Source organism: Stegodyphus dumicola, chromosome 1 (assembly GCF_044657685.1).
Source record: "Stegodyphus dumicola isolate Sdum_Otavi_A_Nest chromosome 1, ASM4465768v1".
Taxonomy (NCBI): domain Eukaryota; kingdom Metazoa; phylum Arthropoda; class Arachnida; order Araneae; family Eresidae; genus Stegodyphus; species Stegodyphus dumicola.
Genome location: NC_140768.1, coordinates 138,833,616 through 138,859,649, shown reverse-complemented (window position 1 = coordinate 138,859,649; position 26,034 = coordinate 138,833,616). Strand labels below are relative to the sequence as shown.

Genomic DNA, 26,034 nt, shown 5'->3' with positions numbered 1-26,034 from the left:
TGGGTACTGAGTGTTGTTTAGAACTTATGGTCCGTCACACTTAGCCGACAGCCACTTAGCCGACGGAACACTTAACCTACACCAGTTGGCCGACAGGACGTTTCGCCAACACGGACGCTTAGACGATAGGACATTTAGCCGACACGGACACTTAGCTGACAGGTCATTTAGCCGACACGGACAGTTAGCCGACAGGACATTTAGCTGACACGACAGTTAGCCCCCAGGAGAGTTAGCCGACAAGGACACTTAGCCAACAGGACATTTAGTCGACACAGGCAGTTAGCCGACAGGACATTTAGCCGACACAGAGAGTTAGCCGTCAGGACATTTAGCTACGGGACACTTAACTGTCAAAACATTTAGTCAATAGATTACTAACCGGACAGTGACGTTTAACTGGCACGTACACAAAAATTATTTAAAATATCAATTACAAAATTTCCCGATTACCCCAGTTATTCAATATTTAAATCATTTTTTCACCTATCAGTAAAATGCATTTTTCGATTCTTAAAAATCTCATATTTGCTATTAATTTATTGTGTTAATTTGGCATTGTTTGATATAATGTTTATCGTGCTGTTTGGTGTGCTTTGGCCAAACTGAAAAAGCGCTGAAATTTCTCGTCAGGGAATATGAATTTAATTTCGAAAGGAAAAAAGAATTTTTTAGCTAAGTACGGCGGTCACTTAATTACATTTTAATATGATCTTCAAAAATTATCCGTAAATCTAAACCAAAAACGAGTAAGAGAAGGAATGAAAGAGGAAAAAAAAAATAAAATTAATGAAAAATGAAATGAAAATTTATGCATTTTTAACAGATATTGCGAAAAGTTATATTTTATAAGAAAACATTAATATAACATATTATATTGAAAATTGCACATTGGGACTTTCAAAACATAGTACATAATATTTTCTATGCTAGTGTAATAGCTAGAGCTTCAATCGCTAAAAGCTGTGGTAGTGGTGTGACATAATAAGAAATGGAGCGCTTAATTAAACTAAGTAATCCACCTCTCTTGCATTGCCTTTACTGGCATATCTGCCTTCTGTTGGTCTGTCCCAAAGGTGCGTTACATAATTGCAGGCTCTAAAGTAATTTTGAGGGCCAAGCACGTGCTCCTGTAGAAGTAAAATGTCGGGGGCAAATTCGTGTAAAAACTCATTGAGCTCCAATCCATTTGCGTTCCATGTTATTATTGTTAAAGGCATACTTTAATCAACAGATGCATTATTGATTTCATGAATTATTTCAAAAAATAGAAACATTTTATTAACTGGATCAGTTAGCTCTTTCAATTTAGGCATGTAAGCTTTAAAGACATTACTCATAATTCTAATTTTGTTAATTCTAAAAATATTACTGAATTCAGGACATTCTTAATAAAATTTAAAAATTCAACACATTGATTTTTCTCCTGAGGAGAACTAGAGGCATTATTTGCAGAAGAGCTTTTCTTAGGATTGTTTACATTTGAAACATTAAAAATTTTGAGAGCATTACCGATATAAGATACATTAAGTTGAACATTTACCTTTACTGGCTGATTTTGTGCAGCAATAGCCGAACTAGGGAATTGAGCATTAGGTTTGTTACTAGAATTTTGAGCCTGATTTTTAGCCATATCTGCGAAGGAGATTCCACTTTTTACAGAACTGTCTTTTTTCTACTGGTTACTTCTATTTTGGGTCACTTCTCGCATCCACGATATGACGCAAGATTTTTTGGCAGTTACTGCTCTTGGGTTCTTCGATTCTTCCTTTGGTGGGACAATCCATCGTCTTGTGTACTAGTAAAGACTTTACATACCTTGGCGTGAAGAAGTAGTTTTTTGAAGAATGGTGCAACTTTTGACAATTAATAGCACTGTGGCACCTGGTTCTTGGATGTGTACTTTTCCACAGTCACGGCAAACAATAGTCAGTCAGTAACATAGAAGATTTGGTCAGAGATTTCATTTTTCATTATTTGCACAAGAGGCATAGGGGCTTTCGTTCTGCGGCTAGTCAGTTGAGTCACTTTACTTATGGCGAAGCCTTTAACTGCTAATGCACTGGCTATGTCATCAGTCTTAGTAGTGGCGTCAGTCTTAGTAACCTAGTCAGTCTTAGTCTAACTAACCTAAAAACTTCTTTTATAAGTCTTGCATAATTTGCATTTATGACATATTGTTCAATCTTTTTTTTCCTGGAACAGAGCACTCAGTATCCTATGGTCGTCAGCAGTCCGTGGTAGAATTTTCAGCAATTCCCCATTTACTTTTCCTTTTGGCTTCAATATTAAGTGATAAATTTTTTAAAAATTCCTCATGTTTAAGTTTTCCAGGATTTGCCATTATTGGGGGTATACTCTGTGATTGGCTGTTCGTCGGCTCCTGTTGCACTGCCTGTTGGCTGGGGGTAGCATTACTAGCACTTTTAACATAAGCATCATTATTTTCATTTAACAAATTAAAATTTATTATTTGATTTAATATTCAGAGGTATTTTTCCTACTCTTTGATGTTTTGCAGTTTTAGTAGGGAGCTTAAATCCTTCATCATCAACTTTACTAGAATTAATAGTTAATTTACGTTTAGCCTTAGAATCACTATTTTTACTCTTACTAAATACTGAAGTGCAGCTTTGTATTCTATTGCAAAATTTATATAAATAATTGCGTCATTGGACACTAATCAATAACTTTAATAAGTCAGTGTTGCGTGCGTACGGGTTCGTTATGAAATGAATGCACAAGTCCGATGAAAGATGAACAAAAATTTATTATTATCACAACATAAATGCTTAAATTTTCTCAAATTATCATGCAGTATCACAATATCTCACAGTAGTTATCTTTTAACTACTTAAATGTACAATAGAACGTAATTCAAAACAGCTAAAGAACGCTAATCCGCGAATTCGCTATAATCAACAACGGCAGTTTTCTAAACAACAACAAATTAAAAAACTACTACAAACTGAGATGTTTTCCTCCTTTTATAAGATTTTAAAATCACGCGCTAGAATTTTCCAGTACTTTCTCGAAATCAAAAACAGATATTTATTTATTTAACGCACGCGCTCTTGTATTTTTAATTTTTCCGGCTTAGCTTTCCTCTAATATTCGTCACGCGCTGCACTGCGCGAGAAATAAAACCATTTAATTTATAATTGAACTAACATTAGCTTTTTAAATACCAAATTCGTAACATCAGCATATTTGTTCACATTATCCTTTAATTTTGACAGTGAAGGATGCAATGCCGTCCCGCGATCAGAAATGTCGATGGTTTCAATGTGAACTGATTTGCTTATTTTCTTTCCACATTGCTCCTCTCTTGTAATGTATAATTGGAAGTTTTATGGTCTATTTCTATGACACATTGCTACTTACTTCAACATTTAAATATTTTCAATAGTTCATAAATGCTTCTTCTTGTCTTATATAGTTTATTGAAAGTTTTTCCATTTTGTCATGTGTTTTACTTCTTATTCATATTATTTTTACATTATTACTGCTTTTTATGTTTGCTCATTTTAACATTTGTCAGACTAGGTCAGGATAACAGCAGCTGGCATTAATAAATACTTGCTCCTTTTAGTTTTGATAAATATACTTAAATCTTTATCAACCAGTTTGTAGAGTGATTAGGGGTTTTTTAAAGCAGGAGATATGAAACATGCAAAATGTCCTCGCCTGGCCTCGAACCTGGAACTCTCGAATACGCGCCGAGTGTGTTAACCGTTACACCATGAAGGCATAAAGAAAGAAGGGAGAAAATACATTTTGCTATAGCTGCATGCGCGTTTTAAAGTCAGTTATGAATAACATATTGGCTTTTTTTTTTCTGTAAATCAGGGAAATCGGCCTCCAAATGGTCAGGTGGTTGACCGCTGATTACTGGGTATTTGATCCGGGTTTCATCCCAGGAAAACGGGCTAGCATCCCTCTCTTTACCCAAATGGCTCTTGTGTGCTTTGCCATATTCAAATAAACTAACCTAATCATGGTGATCAAAGAGGCGTGCACATAATAGTTAGCAAGTTAAGCTTGCTTGTTTAATACACAACCCGCAAAGTTATGCAATACTTATTACTAATGTTTATTGCTTTGTAAATGCAACATCAAACCATGTCTTTAAAACAAATACTTGAATAGCAGCTCTATTCAGGAATGCACGCAAGCTCTCTTGTTACATTTGTGGGAAAAGCATCTGTACACTGATATTGTTAATTGATGTTGTAACGTTCTTCTAGAGGTTCTCTAGTAAATGCAAATTATTTGTATAGATTTTACCCTGCTTTAAGATACGTTCACAATACAAAACTGCGACGACGACAAATCAGATGAAATAAAGTGGGGTAATCCTTTTTAACTGTTATCAGTGCCTAAAAATCCATGGAATAACTGCTTAGTTTCATTGGATTTGTAACAAATAGCATCATCTTGCTGAAAACAACACCTGTATTTTTGTTACGTCAAGAAATATAACAAACTATGTAATGATGTCAGAAGGAAACGTAAAATTATCAAAGCAACATCCTTTTGTTTTAGTTAAGAATATCGATTTCGAGGGTAAAGAAGTACTGGTTCCTCTTTATTAGGAACAAAAAGCGACGGTTGTAGTCAGGTCCGAACAAGAGTAAAACGAACGAGAATGTAGCATCATTTGTCGGAAAAAATAGTAAATAAAACTGAAAAAATAAGTTAATATAATTTTAAAAGAGTTAAAAAGACTGGATTGGAATTAAAGTCATTAACTAATAAAGATAAATCTTTGTGAATGTGAAAAGCTTCAAGAAAATCCAGTTCCTTTATTGTGAGAAGCTTTTTGGATAATTTTTGCAGACCTAAGGCAAAATTTCATTGAATTTCTAACTAAGATTGGCAATGATAGGTTAAAATCTAAGCCAAGCACAAGTTGTTGCTTTGCTATTATATTTATAATGATGTTCTTGTACTCGGTTTTCCAGTTTCAAATACACTGGTGTGCAAAAATTAATGACGAGACGGTTTTTTCAATATAACTTTGTACAAAAGCTTTCCAAATCAACACATTTAATACCGTAAGATCCCCAATACGTAAGGACATGAGTAATGTAAACAACACTTACTAAAAGAGAAATCAGAGGGATAAAAAGAAGCTTTATTGAAAAAGTAGCATGGAGCGCAATGCGACTGAAGGCCGAAACATCCCTGTGATGGGTGTCCAGCAAGAAACATCCGGTCTTTAATAGGGGATATGATCTCCCCTGACTGCTAGGCAGGTTTCACAGCGTCTGCCCATGCTAAGAATGAGGGTGTCAATGAGTTGTTGAAGCATTGCTGCCCATTCGTCTTGCAGCGCCAATCGAAGCTCTGCAATCGTTACTGGTGGTAAGGTACGAGCTGCCAAGCGTCTGCCTAGAAAATCACATACATGCTCGATGGGATTGAGATCCGGAGATCGTGCCGGCCAATCCATAAGTTCAATATCCTCACTCTCTAAGAGCTGCTCGGCAGCTACTGTGCGATGACATGGTGCCTTGTCGTCCATGAAAAGGAACTGCGGACCCATAGCGCCTCTAAAAAGACGCACATATGGAAGAAGAATCTCGTTACAATAACGGGTCCCGTTGACTGAACCTGCGTCGAAGATGTGAAGGTATGTACGACTACCAAGCATGATGCCTCCCCAAACGAGAACACCACCACCTCTATACCTGTCCCTTTCAATGATGTTCGAGGGATGATTGCGGCTTCCCCGCTCTCTCCAGATGAGTATGCGATGAGAATCGCTACTCAGACTGAATCTGCTCTCATCTGTAAAGAGTACTCGTCCCATTCATTGTCTCTCCAATTCCGGTGTTCCCGGCACCACAGAGCACGCCTTCTCCGATGGGCAGGCGTTAGAGGTACACACCGTACAGGGCGTTGTGCAAACAGACCACCACCGTGCAGTCTTCTGGCCACGGTAAAACGCGGTATCGGTCGTCCAGTCGCCTGTGTCGTGTGTCTAGCGATTTCTTCCGCTGTCTGCCGCCTGTTTCTTCTGGCCTGTAAGGCAATATACCGTTCATCTGCGGGTGTGGTTCCTCGTGGACGAGCACTACTAAACCGCCGGATAGCTGTTCCTGTAGTTTGAAATTGTCTCCAAAGTCGTGAAACGATGCTGTGAGCAATTCCGAACTCTGCAGCCACTCTTGTCACACTGCGGCCTTCCTCCAACTTCCCAATGATTCGACCTCGGTTAAAAGCATCCAGATGTCGTCTAACGGATTGATTATTTGCCATTTCTCGCTGAGGCAGCAACTCGGTGTGATTTTAACTGCTATACGGCGTGCAATCTCTTTGCCAGAAATACTGATCTTACACCGACAACATGCTTTATACTACTCAGACACTCCCCCATTACGTGTACCTGCATATCTGCGCATGTGCTACCGTACATCACCTTACTTAATCTCCTGATTGGTCTTTCTGCCCGCTCTGCCTCTTCGTTCAGCTGATATGCTAATTTTTCGACTTCGTCAATAATTTTTGCACACCAGTGTACTTTCAGTTATGAAAACGAAAGACATAACTCTGCCTGGCAACACAAACAAATACTCTTACGCAGATGTCATATGAGCATTAGACGACAGTGTGTGTACTTGTTGTTAATGCTACCAGAATGTCATCCAGCGATAGACATTACGATTATTACAACGTCAATTTATGAAAGACGCAACGCGACATTTCGATCTTGATTTTGATATAAATAAATAGGTATAGGGTATGTTTCCTAATTTATTTAACCAAACTTGCTAAAATATGCGTTTAGTTTTAACTTTTACTTCATACGTAATCAATGTTTTATACCTAATGTAATTTTACTTTTAGATTGACCCAAAAGAAACAACTGAAGAAGACTTGCAAGACGTAATCGGTGAAATCTTTGGAGGAGAAGGTGGTGGTGGTCAATCATGGTTTAGGATAGCAGGATTTTTCAGTTTCTGCAAGAATTTATTCATCAGAGGATGCAAAGTCATCATAGATGTTTGTAAAGCTGTTTGCAAAACGATATATAGAATCATTACAAACATCGTGAGTAAGGTCTTCAACTGGATAAAATCCTTTTTTGGATGGTTAATATGATGTTGAGTAAGTTGACGCCATTTATATTTTCTTATTAATATTTTGTTAAATATTTCGTGTGGAATTTTGCTTCTATTGTTATGCAAGCAAGTACTTCAAGCAAATAGCTATGCTCATTTTATAACAAAAAATCTGATGTGCACACCATATGATTTCCTTGTATTGGAATATTAAATTATATGCATTTTTTCTTGCATTTCATTTAAAATTATTGGATTGAATTAAATCTACTTCGCCGACAGCGCATAAACCATAATAGAATAAATGCATTCTTTAAAATTCACTCTAGTATTTGTTTACCATAGCGACACTCTGGCCCTAGATTCACTTAACAGTATTAATAATTATATAACAGTTAACATTTATAATAATTTTATAACGGAAACTAAGTTAACTGTTATATAATACAATAATTATATAACAGTTAACTTATATATTTCGTTCATATTATAACTCATAATGCACAAAATTTATATCATTTAAAGAATAGAATTATCTAATCGTTGCCACATGTTCTATTCAAATACTATAATAAAGCTAGAATGCTGTATAAAAGAAAAGCAAAGAAAACAAAAAAGAAGCAGTTTTTCACAGACGATTGAGTATTTCTCATTTAATTAATTCAGTTCTCACTTCGCGACAAGGTAAAAATACATAAAAACTCAAAATATAAAGTTACGAAGTAAATCTTAAACACTTATTTCCTCAAAAAATTTCCAGAAAGGATTAAGCATGATTTAAATAATAAATGAAGGCGTTATCTTTGTTGTTGCGAAGCTAAGTTTCTCTAGATTGGCAACAAATCCACTAGTCTCCTGTTTCAAATGTAAACATAAATGCCCGTCATTAAAAAAGGCTTAGCGGCAATTAAACAACTTTAAAATTGCTGATAATTCTAAAAATATTGCACACAGATTTATTAAAGGCATAAAATCCTAAACCGGAAGATAAAAACAACATAATTCAATCATTATGAAAGCAAAAAATGTACAATTTACCAACATATAAAGAAACTGAGACTACTGAGCCGGGTAACAGAGCGAATATATATATAAATATATTTACATACGTTTGGTGCGGCCGATTGCAACCAAAATACGAGGTGCACACCTACATGTTATAGCAGTCCTATATACAAAATTTCAACGTTCTGAGGCTACTCGTTTTTGAGTTATGCGAGATACGTACGTACATACGTTCGTACAGACGCCACAAAAAATTCTCTTCAGAATTAATTTTAAAGCAGTTTTATAATTTTTTTTGAAGTAAAAGAGTATTTTATTCTGTCCTTACGTACAGATATCACACAAAAACATTGTTAAATTGCATTCGATAGCGGTCAAAATGGATATTTTCGTTGAAATATGCTGCCTGAAACTTTTCGAGATTACAATACTTCCTTTTTACTTCGTACAAGGAAGTAAAAATTAAATAGTTCAGTATAATAATTAGCACAAATGAGCAAAAATACAGTACATACTGCCTATTAGAAACTTCTGAAATCTTACTACATAGCCATCTCGCGAATGATGCAAATTTATCTTTCCTGTCAGAGGCAAGGAAAATTTGTTCCAACCCTCATATTTCATCTTTCGATCAGGAACTACAACTTCTTCTTCGCCCACCACCGTAATAGCAATGCTTTTATAAGTTTAAACTGAGGTTCAACGAGACTGATTGACCATGCCAAATTCCCAAGACGAGGGTCTCCTTTTGTTTTTATATTTTGACTTTCCTACAGGAAAGGTTCTCGTGAATTTGTACGCGTGACAATGCCATCCGGAGATTATATGAGGTGCGGAAAATAGCATGATAAAGTTCAAGCTAATTTCAGCAAAAATAGCATCTAATAATAGACATTATAATTAATTATTATAACTTCAGTTCAATGTATTCAAGACGCGACCTTTCCGTCATTTTAACATTCATGTTTGATGTAGGTGAAATATCAAAATGTATATGGTTCGCGGTAAATTTTTGCTTATCTGTGGCAATTATTATGCTGAACTCATTCGTTTGTTACTGCGAAGTATATAGCTGAGATTTAATAAATCTTTATATGGTTGTGAACATTGTAATGCCAGCTTCCATCATTTCCAAATGTATGACTGAATGCAGTCATTGGATTTAACGAAGATGACCATTGAATAATACAAGCTACACAATAAATCATAATAGAGTAACTAATTATTTTTACTGTGCATTTTTGTTTTACACTTTTTAGGAAAAAATAATATAAATTTTAACATAATTGATTTTTAGGTAACATGGCATATATTCTCATTTTTTAAAATCTCCATAAAAATATTTTTCTTTAAAATCATTCAATCTCTAAATCTTAGATTCGTGAAGATAATCTAATCACCATAAACCTGACTTCAAAGATACGTGTAGGTAAAACTAAAGAGACTATCACTTCTAGGGAAGCGCGCGCTTACCCGGGACAATTCCGAGAAACGAGATTCTAGTAGCACTGCTTTAAGCGGGAGGCTTCCGAGAAATGTTTCGGCTAGCTAGGAGGAACACGTCCCAGCTAAGAGCAACATTTTAACACTTGTCCAAAAATGTTCCGGCTGAAGACGTGTTCCTCGAACGTTCAACCAATCAGACGAAAGTTCTGCTTCTGAAGGATCACGGGTAACTTTCAATATGGCGATGGCTCTCACGGTGGAAATAGAGGCCGATTTAATTATTGCTGTTTTGTTGTAATACAACTGCCTGAGTCATTTTTTAAATGTGTATATATTCATTAAATATATAATCGTGGAAATTTCAGAGTTGACAGTATTTTACAACGTTCTTGCAGTTCGGATTTGTTTAGAAATTGTTCGTCGCCAAAAGTTCGCCAAATTTGTCGTATTTCATGCTGATCGTGTATTATCACTGATATATTATAGAATTTTATTTCTTAAATTTGAATAATTTTTTTTAAATCCGTTTGTATATGCGCGGCTTTTCACCTAATTACTTATCTTTTAAATTGTTAATTGCATAATCGGTGACACATTTTAAACAGCATAAAAGATGCATTTAAAAAAGAAAAGCATAACTTATGTAATAATGAGAATACTCATTAAATTTGTCTATTATTTTCATGTTATTAATGAAATACTTTTTGGATTATAAATACATTAGAAACTGTACTTTTATTGTAAATGCTACATATTGAAACATTGGAAATTTTTGGATTTATTATTATGCACGATGAAAAACATTTGTATATACATTCATTAATATAAATCTTATTCATTACATTAATACTAATAAATATAGTATATTAACAACTTCTAAACCATCGCATCTCTCTATCTGTATGTAAATATATGACTTATTAGATGTGTATATATAGGTATGTATGAATACAAAAATGAACATTGCCAAGAAGTTTATTTGAAGTTACTTTTAATTCAGATAACGATTATGTAATTGGCAGCAACTATAGTCATCAGTTCTCTGCAAATTATTATGGGTATGTAATAATCAGTTGAAAAATAATTGATGAGTATTTGAGTACTAAAGAGTGTACACATTTTGTTATTGGGTTAATTCATAATTATATCATATGTATGGTCTACGAAACAAAAACATGACTAATAAATAATAAGAAATGTAACAGCTGTGCATTTATAACATTTGATTACTTAAAACAGTGCACAACTGATTATCACCTTCATGTCTGTTTACATAATGAATTGCACTTTCCAATTAAGTGCACGGGCCTACTAGTGGCCGAAGTGTCGTTGAACACTGGTAGTTCTGTCTCAGTTTAGAATGCCGCGAACGGACTGGCTACAGGACGTTTCCTTGGTTTGCCCATTTTGTAACTGGTATACGAGCCAGTTTTAAAAAATCTTCTACAAAGGGATCCCTCTTGTTAGGCAGATATCTCTCGAGGCTTTGCCATAATCACATAAAATAAACTCATGATGTGCACCACCTAATTTCTAGAGTTGGTATAATTAATGTGTTTTAGGTGTATTACCGAGTGTTCTATGGGACAGTAAATAACTCGCACATGTTTGATTGCTCATGTATTCATATGCTTTATTTGATCTTCATTTTACTGAATAGTATCTGCTGGCTGTGAGGATGTAAATATCAGCCATATAGACTTTTGTTATAAGATGTCTTTTTTTTTTTTTTTTTTTTTTTTTTCTGTTTGTTTGTTTGAATGGACAGAACAGTAATTATGAGCCATAAAGTTAGTCAATGTCAGAAGGTGGTCACCATGTCACAAATTTTCCAGTGAGCCATCAAATTTTCATTGCAATGCAGACAACAGAAAGTGCACATAAATAATGTCTGATAAATAGACTTATGCAGCACACGTTTTAAACTATTTTTAGTGTATACAGAATTTGGCTATTACTGATGTAATTGATTACTATAACCAGAAGTGTGCTTATCTGTTACTTGAAGTGCCAGAGTGGAGATCAAAGTGATTAACTTGATAGCAATCACCTTTCTATTATCTTCCATTACTAACAATAAAGTTTTAAACGAAAACCGTGTGAGCGATACAAAACAACACGAAGAAGCGAATGTCACTTAAAAGGAAACTTCAATTTCGCCAATCTGAGCGATAACTGATTCTTGTTTGGCTTTCAGCCTGTTTACCAAGTGAAGATGGTAACCCTATTTCGCCAAAGGGCGTTTCTCAGAACAGTTGCTGCAAACGTTTTGTTCCGGCAACAAATATCGTACGTGATAAGGGTTTAAGTATTGACTCTTGGCATTCGCGGCCTTGCTCGTTCAGGCGAGTTAAATAATTCGAGACGATTTTTCGCATATTGGGTGAATTTCTTACAGCTAACTTAAAATAATTTAACAAAAATGTAATGGCTCTTCTTTATGTCCGAAGATACTTGCGCTTTTGCGGCTGTTTCGCCGGATACAGACAGGATTCTTTGCAGTATTTCTTCGGATTCTGGGCAAGTTATCTATTCTGAATTTTCTGTCGCTTCCACCTGTGCAATGACTATCGCTTTCACATTCACGGTCTATTACCCTGAGTTTTCGCCTTCAACCCTCGCGATCTTTATGACTGCTTTCCTCTTCTCTGCCGTACAGTAGTCTACGCATAAATATAATTTCATTCTTCATCAACGAAAAATCGAACTATCATAATTTAAACCTATTCCTTCACGGTATTCCATGCTTACTAGTTTCCGTAACTTTGAAAATAATATTCTGTTGTCACGATTGTCAAGTTTGAACTAACGTCGAAGACAATAAGACAATGAGACATTTAGATTTGACAATAAATCTAAAAAACGTATTAAAGATTGGGGTAAAATCCTAGGAGAGCCCACACGCTTGGTGACAAACTGGGAAAGTGCAGAATCGTCCAGTGCTTGGCACGTTTCTTAAAATCGCCAACTTGAAAATAACAAGTCAAAGAATTGCACAAACTCGGTACTCATGTACACATTGACCTATTTTCACTTAAAACAATTCAGAGAATTGCGGAAACTTTGCATTGCACATTCTCTTGACTTTGTCCATGTATACATCGATACGAATCCCCAACCAAAGTCCTTCGCTCCAAGGGTGTGGGCTCTAGGTGTGGGCCCTACCAAGATTGGTAGTTTAATACGCATGTATTGTTGAAGACATTCATAAAGCGATATTGCCCAAATCAAACCTAAATAAACTATATTACAGCTTGAATTATCGCTTCAAACAGATCGAGAGTTACCTCATCAAATGACCGATAGTTACATCTTGGGTTACCGCATCAAATAAAGTGTCAATGGAGAGTCACCCGTCGAATTACCGGATCAAATCAAGTAGTGACCGAGAGTCACCTCTGAGTCCAAAGTTTTAATACAGTCCAGCGGTGGTTTTTCAAACGTACACGTTGCCCTTTATTCTGGCTAGGCTCATTATTATTATTATTATTATTATGTGTGTGTTATTTGTTATTTTCACTTCAACTAATTAATAAAGCTAAAACAAAAGTGCTTACCTTGTTCTCAACGTTTTCATGCCAGGGTCACTGGTTGTTGATCCTGCTCCTTTTCATTTCTGCAATCCTTCAAGATTAATAATCCAAAAATGCTCAATACATTCTTTACAAACACATTTCAATACGACGCAAAATATCTACAAATATATTTGCAGATTAAAAGTTTGGAATTCTGGCACGACGCTGCGTGCAACTTCTCCCTTCAGAGTTCTCGAGTAATCTCTCCCCGTGAGTTCATAGTTCGTAATGACGTCACACAGCAGCATCGGATCTCAACAAGGTTTGAGCTGCAACACGGCTACTAAAATAAAGGAAATGAAAAAAGAGGCAAAATTTTTAAATTCAGCTAGAATTGGGAAATAAGTCATTGACAACTGAAGTATGCGACTTTTAGTCAACGGGAGCTACCAGGCAGAAATAGCTCATTAGGCGAGTCATTACAATACACGATTCGAAGGAATCAGTCCTAAGAGTTTCCAATCGAGATCATGATACATTATTTCTTAAAATTTTGAGAAACCGCGTGGTCTTAATTAATAATTTCGGTAATTTCCTGAAAAATGAATTTTTTATTGAATTGAAGCACCTATTTGACAATCTAAAAATTCACTGTTGGTAAGTACGACATTTAAGTCTTATTGAATGCATTATTTCTTAAATTAAGAGACATTAAAAATGATACGAAATAGCATATTTTAGAGAATAGCAATTTTTGTTGATCCTGCTTCCACATGCATATCCAAACCAGAGATACCTGCAGGAAAAGCGGCCTCATTGTACTGAGATAAATCATTTATTTTTTTTAGCACAGTTACAAATGATTGCATAATAATATTACCGCACTGCGATATTTCTGGAAAACTTACATTTGTATTTATTATCCGCATTCATCTCCGAAATGTTGCCAGCCCGTTGGCAACTAATGTTCACCAAGCTGATAAACAAAAGAAATTTTTGGAAATGATGAAGCACCAAGAATTCAGTAAAGGAACAATGAGTCAATAAAATTAAAAAGAAAGAAACATCTTTAATAAAACACTATTTTTAAGAAACCTTATCTTTTTCAAAAAATACTTTTTTTATTTTAGTTATTTATTTTGCACTAGTCTCTCCGTTTACAAAGTGATCACTTTTCGCTAAAATAAACCAGAGACAAATTGCACAAACGTTGTACTGCGCACGTTATTTTTCGTATCCGTCTGCGCAGCGATCTGATTTCGCTTGAAAACATTGGAGTATAGCACAAATTCCGAAATCTAAAATTTTCCATAAAAATCGATAGTTTAAGAAGATTGTTTCTTCATGGAATGCCAATTTTTGGATTATCTATTTTGGAGCAAAATGCCATATTTCTGGAAAAAATGTAATGCTTTCTTTTCGTTACCAGGCAAGCTTTACATTCCCATTATGATACTTTTCAAGGAAAAAAGAAGGTATAATGCAATAAAAATAAGTACCAGAAATATGACAGTAGAATTTTCTAGGTGGAAATCATCACTTGTCTGCCGCGCGTGCGAGCATATATGGGTAGTCACGTAAGTACATGTTTAAGACTTTATGTTTTACATGTTTTGCCGATGTAGTGCTTTTCCTCGTGAAACCTTCGTGAGTAATCAGAAGAATTATTCAAATTCAAGAAACAAATTGAAATCCAAGAAATAATTGAAATTTAAGTTGAGGACTTAAATTAAGTTGAAATTTAAGTCCTTGTTGCATTCAAAACTGATACAAAGTTGGCCATCGCATGAAGAGGAAGAATACGCTAGGGAACTGGATGGCTCATAATGAGAAAGAAGGGATAAGTATATGACTATGGTAGACACATTAGAGCATCGTAAATTTGTCATGGTGGTGGACACAAAGATAAGACTAATAGTCGAGGAACTGTCCTTTGAAGAGATTTTGCAGAAGATCGAAGCGCGCAGTCTTCTGGTAGAGTTACATAATTGAAGATTTTGAAGTACATTATCAAAGATCTCAGAGGTATTGAAGAACTTTTAATTTAGAGCATATATTATTCATTTTTGCTAGATGCCTAAGACAGGTCGCCTTTCAAGATGTAATTAAATGACGCTAGATGGCTTGCAACATGGCAGTGGCAAATGTCATTGTCATTGCCTTGCGAAATGCTTGTTGTGTCCCCAAATGCCTAAGTTAATACCATGAAGAGTCTCACAAAGCGAAATGTCCAGAAATAATTGAATTATCCACTAAATGAAAACTGAGTTGGAGATGAAAATGAACGTACCTTGCTTCTGCCCTAAAAATGATTTTCGATTAGAATTTTTAACTAATGATTCTGATTATGAGGACCCGTGAATAGACCTGTTAATTTATCACAAGATAAGATTTATGGTGAAAATATATAATCATTCTCTTAACAGAACAAGATCTATTTTCCCTAAAATATATTTGAATTTGTTACACATCATATGTTGGATTAATTTCTTTTTAGAAATTATAAAATTTCAAAATTTACTGCTGCTTCAGCTAACTACGAGCATTTGAATTGCATTGTATTCTAAATTATATAATGCAAAATATTTGTATTTCTTTAAACGAAGAGTTTATAAAAGGAAATACATATAAAAATAAGTTGTTTTTCAACGTATTATGAAGTAAAAAAAAGTTCGAAAATCATATAAATTTTATTCTTCTTTTTATCCAAAATGAAACAACAAAATTTTATATGCAAGTTATCACATACAGATAAAAGAATTCTGTGAAAAAGATAAACTAGTTTCAGAAATAAATGAATTCTCTGAAACTTCGCCGTGCTTTATCCGAAAATAATGAAATTTATCTCATATCTAAAGTACTAATTAAAGGCTTTAAATATTATGAAGTTAATATTTCTAAAAAACAAGCCCTCCTCGCACGTACTATATCTATATACACATAAAAAGGCCTATGTAATGGCAAGAATCTAATCATTAAAAATATTCCATAAGCATTTATTTTTAAATGCTATTTATGAAATATTTCTGCATTCATAAAAATGACATGGTATGTTGTTTTCGAATAGATATTTAAACAATAGACATTGAATTTCTCCTTCATTTTCAGAATAAGACAATTTCTCATATATCCTAAGAGCAGTCGTTCAATAGTTTTGACCTATTGCTCAGAGAACCGGTGTTTCCTGTCGGACGTGAACCTTAATTAGATACATTTGAATTCAAATTATCACAGACAGATCTCCTCTTAGTATCATAATATAAGAATAGAAGAGAAAATGAAGATTAGGTAACATTATTCGCTTGCTTTTGGGAGCATATTACAATGCCACTAAATAATGTCGATCCATCCTATTCTCTCAATTCTGTGTCTTCTTTTAAAGAATTTAAAGATGTGCTTACTTTTTTAATATTAACGATGAAGTGCTATACATCGGTAAAAAAATAAGAACAAAATTCATCTTTTGCCAAAACATTTCATCTCGGACTTCACTACAAACCATACTCTGATGCATCAATTAGTTGATTTTGTTTAAGAGACTGTTCCGATTTCTGGGACACTTTGTATTAAACATTTGAATTTAGCAACTGAATTCCTATCGTGTCTTTTTTTTTTCAGAACTCCTTTCACTAGTTTTGCTGTAAAACATTACAAATCTATTTCTGTTTTAATTTTAGGTTGGAGTACTGAAATTCCAGGTGGAGGTGTCGAATGAATACTCGAACTGCAGTCTCTTGCAACTGTGAATTTTCTTTAAATGTGTAATATTATAAGTATATAATATTACAAATAAAATTTGCTAACATGTTGGACATTTACAAATTTATCTAAATTGCAAATATTTTAATGTCTTATTAATTTTGTGCTTGTTAACTAAAAAAAAAAAAAAAAAAAATATTGTAATTTTTGTATTAGATAATCAGTTCCATTTATTATTCTGATTTTGTTTGTTAATTCTAAATCTTACTTGCTATCAGATCGCCATAAAACATTCCGTAGCTTTTCGATAGATGCTTCTGTTTATCCATCTTTGCCTAAAAATATATTTGCATAGCTAACATTTTTGGGTGCGTTTCTTACTTCAAATGTACTATAACTTGCAAATTTATTGTGACAAAGCGACTATTTGGATCATTTACATGCATATACAGTGATAATAATAAAATTAACAGGCAATATGTTCTCCTTTAGCAGAAATGATCTCTAGAATGTGCTTTAGACAATGACTGCACTAATTTGTGCATTAAATTTTTACTTCTTTATCATGAAACCACGCTTATATAGTGTTCTTAAGCATGCGCTCTTTGATCGTACGATTCATTTTGCTAAGAAGTTATTTCAGAATATTCCAGAAGTTTTTGCTCGGAATAAAGTCTGTTGAATTTCCAAGCCAGTCTAGATGACTAATTTTAATTTTCAGTATGAACTTTCTGACAGATTTGGAAATGGAGCATAGAACCCACTCATGTTGAAATGCCCTTGCAAAGCTTTCCCAATCCTATGTCTTAAGATTTCTATAAATTCATCATTCCGTCAATGGGATCCGATTTCTGGTGCCATCAGCAGTGATTCATTTCAACAGCAAAATCGTGGATACGAGAAATTTCGCATCCACGATTTTGCTCCTAAAACATTGTAAAAAATTCAGGTGTCCTTCTGATAAAAACCTTACTGAACCTGCTAAATCAACAAGTCAGGACTAAAATCGCACTTTCACGAGAATTTTTATCTCCATTATGAACTTTATCACTTTAGGATAGAAAAGGTATGCCATTTTCGCACGTGTTCAACACAGGATGTGGTTTTGTAACCAGGGTGCCTGCTGACATGTGTTTCTAACACCTGAGTCTTCAACTGCAAAATCATAAAAAATTTAAAAACAGCATACTTTTAGAATTCCGATACACAGTCTCGCGCGCTGGAGATAAAAATTTACATTTTTCGTACAGTTTTGCCACTGTACTTTGAAATCGTTCAGTTTGTTAATTAAAATTTCATTAAAGTTTTACAAAATATGAACTAGATAATAAAACAAATTCCAGATTCCAAATTCGGTCTTCCAGGTGCTCATGTTCGAGTGGAGGAGTATGTTATTCAAAATATTTGATTGCTTTAGGTACGATTGTTATTTTACAACGCTAGAAACATTCATGCGGATTCTTTATTATTTAACTTCTTTAAATATAATACAAGACGATAATATTTGGTGGCAACAATTTGAAAAGTGATACAACACTCTTAGTGATTCAACGCAAAATGTCGTTTCAAGACTAATTGCCCTTCTGGGCTAATTAAAAATAAATGATTTAGCAGAAGTGATTGTAACAGTTGGCTAGTAGACTTGCGAGCTCAGTGGAAGAACAAAAACACTTAACAATCCTTTTCGGCGACCGTTAAAAATCTAAAAACGTTCAATTTTCTTTTTCTCTTTTTATGAAACTATTATTATTATTACCTATTTATTTTGAAGGAACGTGTCTTCCCGGTTTTTTCTTAGATGAGTTTTTAACTCTTGTAGAAATAGAATATGAACCATGAAGCCTTTTTCCTTGCTCTTGATATTTATTCAGAAAGGTACTATGAAAATATGATTCCAAGTAGTTCCATAGATTCGCGCGTAGTTGATCGTAAGGTTACGTTAATAAATATTAGCAGTAAGTGGCGCTATCTGTTAATGATACGAGAAACATTTAAATATTCTCAAACTCTTGAATTTTAAAATAATTTAAACGGAAAACAGGTATTCACTTACTATATTTATATAAGTATTTATCGGGACAAAACTCTTTACAGTGATATTTCAATTTTCTTAGTTTCTTTGTGAAATCTTTAATATATTAAGTATATCTCTTGATGAATTGCAACTGGATTTTTGATTTCAATTTTCAATCTATAACTCGGACAAATAATTTATTGCCTAAAATTTGTCGAGATTTGAAAATCTGAACTATATATGAATTTCAGGATAAGGCAATAAAATAAAAATAGGCACTATTTTAACGTTCTAATTAATTTGACAAAATTTGTTATATAATTAATGTATTTTGCAAGATCGTCCCCGTTGTGGGTAGTGGCGCCATCTATTGATTGCATTCAAAATTATCTAGCCCACTGAAAGACACCGAAATCGAAAACATTCCATGATTTGTGTACGGTTCAATAAATTAATGATTTAAAGGCGTTTCATGTGTGAAGACATGAACTCTAGGTTTCCATTCCTAAAAACTGCTAAAAGTTAGAAAGGGGGAAAATATTTTTCTCCGGTTTTGAGAGCCAAAATAAAAAATCGAAGTTAATAAACTAACATTATATATCAGTGTTCTCAACAAGAAGGGAATTCCCTAATCAGCTTTTCATTTACCTGTTAAGTGTTTTAGTTTGTGAATATAAATGCCTACTTTTGTTCAAGGTTTGGTATTCATCAAACTACACTCACTTTTTGTTGTTTAATTTATGAAACACGTTAAAAAATATAGTAAATCTAGACAAACTATACATATATATTTTTCAAGTTTTCGTAAGGAAGGAAAAAATGATTTTCTAGCAATAGTGAAAGGGCGGCATGGGGCAAAAAGGTTTGAAAGCCTCTGTCAAAAGTTAACAGTAAAAATAAGAAGCCATAACAGATTGAACTGGAAAATGGTTTGGGATGTTATGCTAAAGTCCTAATAAGTTTGCACAAGCTGCAAATTAACAAGGAATACACAGTACAGTAAATATAAATAAATAATCAGTACAGTAAATATAAATAAATATCAGTACAGTAAATATAAATACAGTAACAAGGAATACACAGTACAAAATAAGAACGTGTAGCAAAATACATTATGTACATACACAATACATACAAGTGCGGTAGTGCAAAGTACAAAATTTACGTCGTGAAATTTAAGTTATTCAGAAGTGAGCTGCTTATTATTTATCCTCATAGAATATCTCATGTTCAAACAAGCTGAAGTCTCTTAGATGATAGCAGGAAGTACATTTATTGAAAAATTTTCAATTGATTTTATTAAGAAACTTGTCAGTATAGCACTTGGACATAAAATTTGTATATAAACGTTGGTTTTGTATTTCTGTTTGTTCAACTTTGGTGTTTTGTATTTATATATTGTTATTGACATGTACTTTACTTTTGCAATTTACTGCTCGTGTACGGCTAATCTCATAATTTTATGATTTGGTTAATGATTTGACCAAACGATAAATAATAATGTGATAGTTACTGATAGTTTATATGTGGATACTTTTCATTTGCGATGTTTTTACTGTAACCGTATCTTTCGAAAATTAAATTATTCCCATAATTTTCCTCTTTCGATTTTTGGGCCGTATAATATCGGTTAAAAAAAAGGGGGGAAATGCACGGGTAAATATTCTTCTTCTGAGTGAGCAAAACCGTTGTAGTTTTTTGTGTGTTGCTGTACTTTCAATCACTTCAATATTTTATCGAAATCGCACTAAAAATTTATTTTTAAAGAATTGCAAGCTTCACTTACTTATTGAGTGATTTGGGGCAGAAGGATACGATTGATTCTGCATATTTAGAAAGAGAGATATAAGTTGAAATTATCTGCTGAAATTTAAACAAACAAAGAATAAAGCTTTTAATAATCGAAAGCAAACTTTCTTTGAGGCGCGATGATGGCGTACTTTAGTTTTTTTTTTTTTTTTTTTCTCCTAGTTTTAGAAAACAATCATGCAAAATCGCCTTAAAAAAAAAGACTGATAAATTGTGCTAAATTTTTTATCTTGTAAATTTTTGTGCATTTTGTATTTTGCAGTTAAATAAAATCAAATTTTGCAAGTTTTCAGTTTTATTCATTTGAAGCTTGAGTATTAGTTACCTTAAATATGAGGCACGTTTTTACTTTTATTATAGGAAAATCACAGCCTTAGTCTACCCTTCAGAATAATTTCCACTTACATTAAGGTATTTATCGTATCATTTGACAAACTTCTAAATTCCATCTTGAAAAAAAGAATCATTCATCTTCGTTTTTGATTTACTCAACGTAAGCACAACTTATACCCAGCCAAAGCACGATTATTTAAGTATATTGTCGCAGTTTCATATCCACTTCCTTGAAACTTCGTTTAGGTAAAGAGGAAGCCGTAAAATGTCTGTTTTTTCAGACTTTTCCATCAACTTTCTGCATTAGGTCATCATTAATGACGGACGGTTATCCAGTTCGCCTTTCCCTCTCATGCTTTAACGGTTTCATTATCATCTGCAAAGTTTCCTTATTTTTCAAGAGTGTTTTAGTTGAAATTGTGACAAGCTTAAAATATTGAATGAGTAATCACTTTGAGTACCAGAAATGGTTATCAAATCAAGCAGCAGATTTTTGCAACGATGAAAGTGGGAAGCTGTTCTACGATACTATAAGCAAAGAACGTCTATGTAAAGAAGAAAAGTCTCCATAGACGTAATGTAAACCAGTTTGTCTTCTACGCCGCTAGAAAGAAGAGAGAAAATTCGCCAAGGGATTTGGCGACGGAACCTGTTGGTGAGAATTTACCCTTTTGGGATGTACCGGACCTGGCCGAGATTTTCCTCCTCCGTCACGTGTACAGGAACTTGAGGAACACGGATTAAGATGAATAAGAAAATTAGCTTAAGTTTCACTTTCACTGCCTGTTGAACTTGCATTATTACATATCGCAGTTTGATGTCTGATTTTATATCCGTCAATATGTTGGGAAAAAAATGGAGTCACACAACTTTAAACTCTTGATAAACGTGACTGTCGAACCTGTTCGAACTTCGACATCAGCTTCGAGCTTTGACGCATTTTGGCGGCAGATATTTTACGCACGCGCAGCTGTTTCCCTTATCGTTCGAAGGGAGCCACTCCTGCTGCTGCGAAGCTTTCCTTCTTAACAATACATATTCTTTGCTATAAGTGCTTTAATATAGATGGAAATTATATTGTACTGTAGATTAAGGCTTTGAGTACCAGAAATGGTTATCAAATCAAGCAGCAGATTTTTTCAACGATGAATTTCAGAAGCTGTGCTACGATACTATAAGTGCCTTAATATAAATGGAAATTATATTCTAAAGTAGATTAAGACTCAGGCTTTCGAGTAAAAATAAAATTGCTGAAAAACTTATCCTTGAATATAGGTAATATCAAGACGGTACTTAAAAGACATACCTCGTATTTTTAATTAAATGGACACTGCAGTCACCTTTTGTAAGTATTTCTGTGCTTCCAATTTGTCAATAACCATACATTTCAATTTGCAATCACGTTGTCTGCCGATGTCTGAAAAATTGAGTAGACATTGAGTAGATGTTTAATTTTGAAGTACGACTTTGTTTACAGGCAAAAACACATACAGTGCTATTTCAAGGTTATAGATGTTATTTCAAGATTGTGCAGTTAAGTATTCAGTTTAGAAACTAACAAACTTTCTAAAAGATAGTATTAAACTGAAAACTATAATTTCGAAATTTTTTTAAAAAGAATATGAATGTTTAAGTACAATTATGACTAACTAAAAGTAGAAGAAATTCTCAGTGCAATCTCTTAAACCGAAGAAAGTGTCTCTCAAATAAACCAGATAATACTATTCAATGATGTTTCTTTACATGTGGATTGCGGGGAAAGAGAAAAAAAAAAGTGTATTAGCTCAGAAGGGCTAATATCAGAACTTGTTTGTTTAATTTATGAACTAATGAACTTGTTTGTTTAATTTCGTTTTGCCACTTTGCATCAAAAACTTTAAATGTCCGTTTCACTTTTCAAATTGTTGCCACCAAATATTAGAGCCCTGTGTTATATTTAAAGAAATTAAATAATGAAGCATCTGCATAAATGTATGTATATTTCTGGCATTGTGATAAAACAACCTCACCTAGAGCCATCCAATTTTTAACAACGTAATCCTCCTGCGACTATGAGCAACTGTAAGCCCTAATTTGGAATTTATTTTATTATCGATTTTATATTTTGTAACACTTTAACGAATTTTTGATTAATAAACTCAGCAATTTTAAAGCGAACAATGGCAGCACTCTACTGGAAAAAAGGAACAAAAAGATATATTCTTTTTAAAATTATTTTGTGATATTGCTTTTGAATTTAATTTTAGGGTTTAAGTGGGAAGAATATGATATTTCATTAATGAAAGTTTCACACAAAACGTTAAAAAAACGCCCCTTTGGAAGTAAGATAAAATCTGAAAAATTTAGATCTAAAAAAAATTTTTTTTAATCAATACGATTCAAAAATAACAAAAGAATATTCTTAAGAATTGCATCTATTTGTTTTCAAGTTTAGTGGTTAATCCACGACAGACAAATTCAATTTGAAAGACAAATATCTTATATTTTGCCGAATGGCAGCAGAATTGAATGAAAAGTGAAACGACGCATTTATAGTGATTGGACGCAAAGTCTCATTTCAAGACTAAAGTCCTTTTGGACTAAAAGAACCTCATTCGTATCAACGATAAGGAAAAAGCGGTAGGGCTTATTAAAACTTACAATGCGTAAGAACTTAACTTGTTTGATCGTGTTATATCTAGCTAACTTTTAAAATTCAAAATGAGTACTTTTAGCAAAAACAAATGACTTGATTTCGTTAGCTAGTTAAAATACATTCAGTTTATTAGAGTACAAAATTTTCAGAATGGACTTAATTTGAAATATTTGCTTACTAAGAATCAATTTTCTACACGTATTTATACATTTTTAAAATTTGCTATGGTAGAAAGAAACAAAACTTTTCTTTTTACCTCAGAGATGGCGCCATGTCTCCTCGTTTTGTCATGCATTCAGTAAAATTATTCGAACTTCATTAAAATACCATAACTTGTAGCAATTGCAAAATATGTTTTCTAAATTAGAAGCATAACTAAATTCTTCCTGAAATAGCTGTTGTCAACTCAACGAATCGGTTCAAGGCATACACTGTGTTACCAGTCATAGTGCTTGGCTCATTTATTTTTTATTCTCATTTCTCCTCATTCATTCTCATTTAGCTTGAAGTTTAACTGAGCCGTTAAGCAACTATCCTTAGCAATGAAAATTATTTTTCTCATTATTTATATAACTAAAACTGGGATGAAAGTAAACTTATGAATAAAGAATTTCAACGATAGTTATAGTTATAGTTGCACAGCGAAAGCAAAACTCCTAATCCTGAATAAGTCTGGAGTTTGGCAGCTCTGCAACTGCAATGATAAAGAGCTTACGCCCTCTTGTGTCCATATCCACCTCACTTTCTCGTGTTTTAGATCACAAATGAAGGGTATATAGTAAGTCATAACCAGATGATCCAGATTTTTAGGTGTTTATCTACTTGTGATCCAACACGTCCAAAGTATTTTCAAGTTTATCTTGTTAATAGTTTAAAGAATAATGTGATTTATTAAAAATCTGATGCACGATCAATCAAAATCACATGACTTCCATGTATCCCTTATTAAATTATACTCACGTTTTTGCTGCACTTAATTAAAACTTATTTCTTCGAATTATTCTAATTTAATTTATCGAGCCCTCAAACAAGTGGAAAATGACATAAAAGATTGCAAATTTTGAAATTAAATATTCCAGACCATTTTTGCCGTACGGAAGTCAAGCTTCTTTTAATAATATCTTTTCGTGACTAGTATAATACGTTTCCAAATATAAGTGCGGGAAGAGGGAGATCACTTTAAAAGAGAGATTTCATTATTTCCTAAAAACTGACATTGTCAAAATAGGAATATTTTCGCCATTGAAAACACCTCTGTAACTGAAAGTACACGACTACGACCAACGTAAAGCCGGGTAAGGGGGTATGTATCCATCTCTCTCTCTCTCTAATATATATATATACATATATATATAATTGTTTCATAAGAAAAATTGAATTTAAATTTAAATTTCATTTAAATACAAATTTAATTAATTCTTTGCGCCATTGCTGCAAGGAATGAAATTCAAATTCTGTTATTAAAAAAAGGGCTTGTTTCAATTTCTTAAGAAGTTTTTATAGCTCGATTGCGAGAAGAATTACGATTTTTATCGAACCCCCTTTTTTCATTCATATTTCCTCTGCTTTTGGGCAAGTTTAAAATAAGAGATTTGATTGCTTAGTCATCTTGGATGGTTTCTCTTTTAGGACAAAAAACTAAAAACGACGCCATGATAGACACTTGTTACCTTATTACCTATTAAATGTTCCCCATCCAGATCCCTTTTCCGGAAAGCCTCCAATGGCTTCACAACAAGAAAGCGTGGGCTTTTTTGTATGGTTTGAAGTCCCTTTCTATTCGTTGTAGATGACTTTTTAAAGTTTCTAAAAACCCCTTCTGAAACGTTCGTTTAAAATGTTTGTAAATCTTTTCAGCGTCTGAAATTTTTTGCAGTTCATACATACTAGGGGCTTTTGCGTATACAGAAGGGTAAGTTTGATTTGTTCAATAGTTTCATTGCTTTCTGAGTAAAATATTTTTTCCTTTTTTTTTTTTTTTTTTTTGGCAAAAGTAGCTGTAAATATTTCATTTTTTACTTTGAAAGAATTTTAGTTTCACAAAAGTTAGTTCTTATACTTAATAGACCAAGCCCTTGTTTTTGGTTATATATAAATGGACTAATAATGTAATTTTTATTTTTGAAAATTAATTGATTATTTATTTCTTTAACATATTCTATATTTTATATGGGAATTCTTCATCTTTAGTCTTTTCAGGCCTTTCTGATGATATATTCAGGTAATTTTTTGGATTTTTCTTTTTGTATTCATGTAAATTTTGTAATATAGGAGGGCAAAAACATGTTGGGAAATGAAGGGAATTTAATAAGACTTTTAAATTAGTTTGTAAAGGAAATTGGATTTCTTTAAAGCGGTTTAAGGTCTCAATGGGTTCGTTCGAACGAAACATATTTATCGTCACTCGTTAATCAACTTGATTTAAGGCTTCAAAATACTTTTCCCTTGACAAGTACTGTTTTAAGCATTAAACAAAGGAGACTAATTAAATTTTCATTGTTTTGGTTTTAA

At 33.4% G+C, this 26,034-nt stretch overlaps 1 protein-coding gene across 6 annotated transcripts in view; it reads left to right on the top strand.

Annotated features, from left to right (window-relative positions):
- Positions 1–17,040, top strand: part of LOC118193164 (uncharacterized) — a 120,924-nt gene extending 103,884 nt beyond the window's left edge. For 5 of the 6 annotated variants that reach the window (XM_085821355.1, XM_085821345.1, XM_085821343.1 and 2 more), the window contains 2 exons: positions 6,853–7,113; positions 16,711–17,040. In XM_085821355.1, coding sequence (XP_085677481.1) covers positions 6,853–7,107 — 255 coding nt within the window. In that variant the 3' untranslated portion in view covers positions 7,108–7,113; positions 16,711–17,040. Of the gene's footprint in view, positions 1–6,852; positions 7,114–16,710 lie in introns of those variants that run through there. The other variant, XR_015042379.1, reaches the window with a different exon arrangement.
- The last annotated feature ends 8,994 nt before the right edge of the window (positions 17,041–26,034 follow it).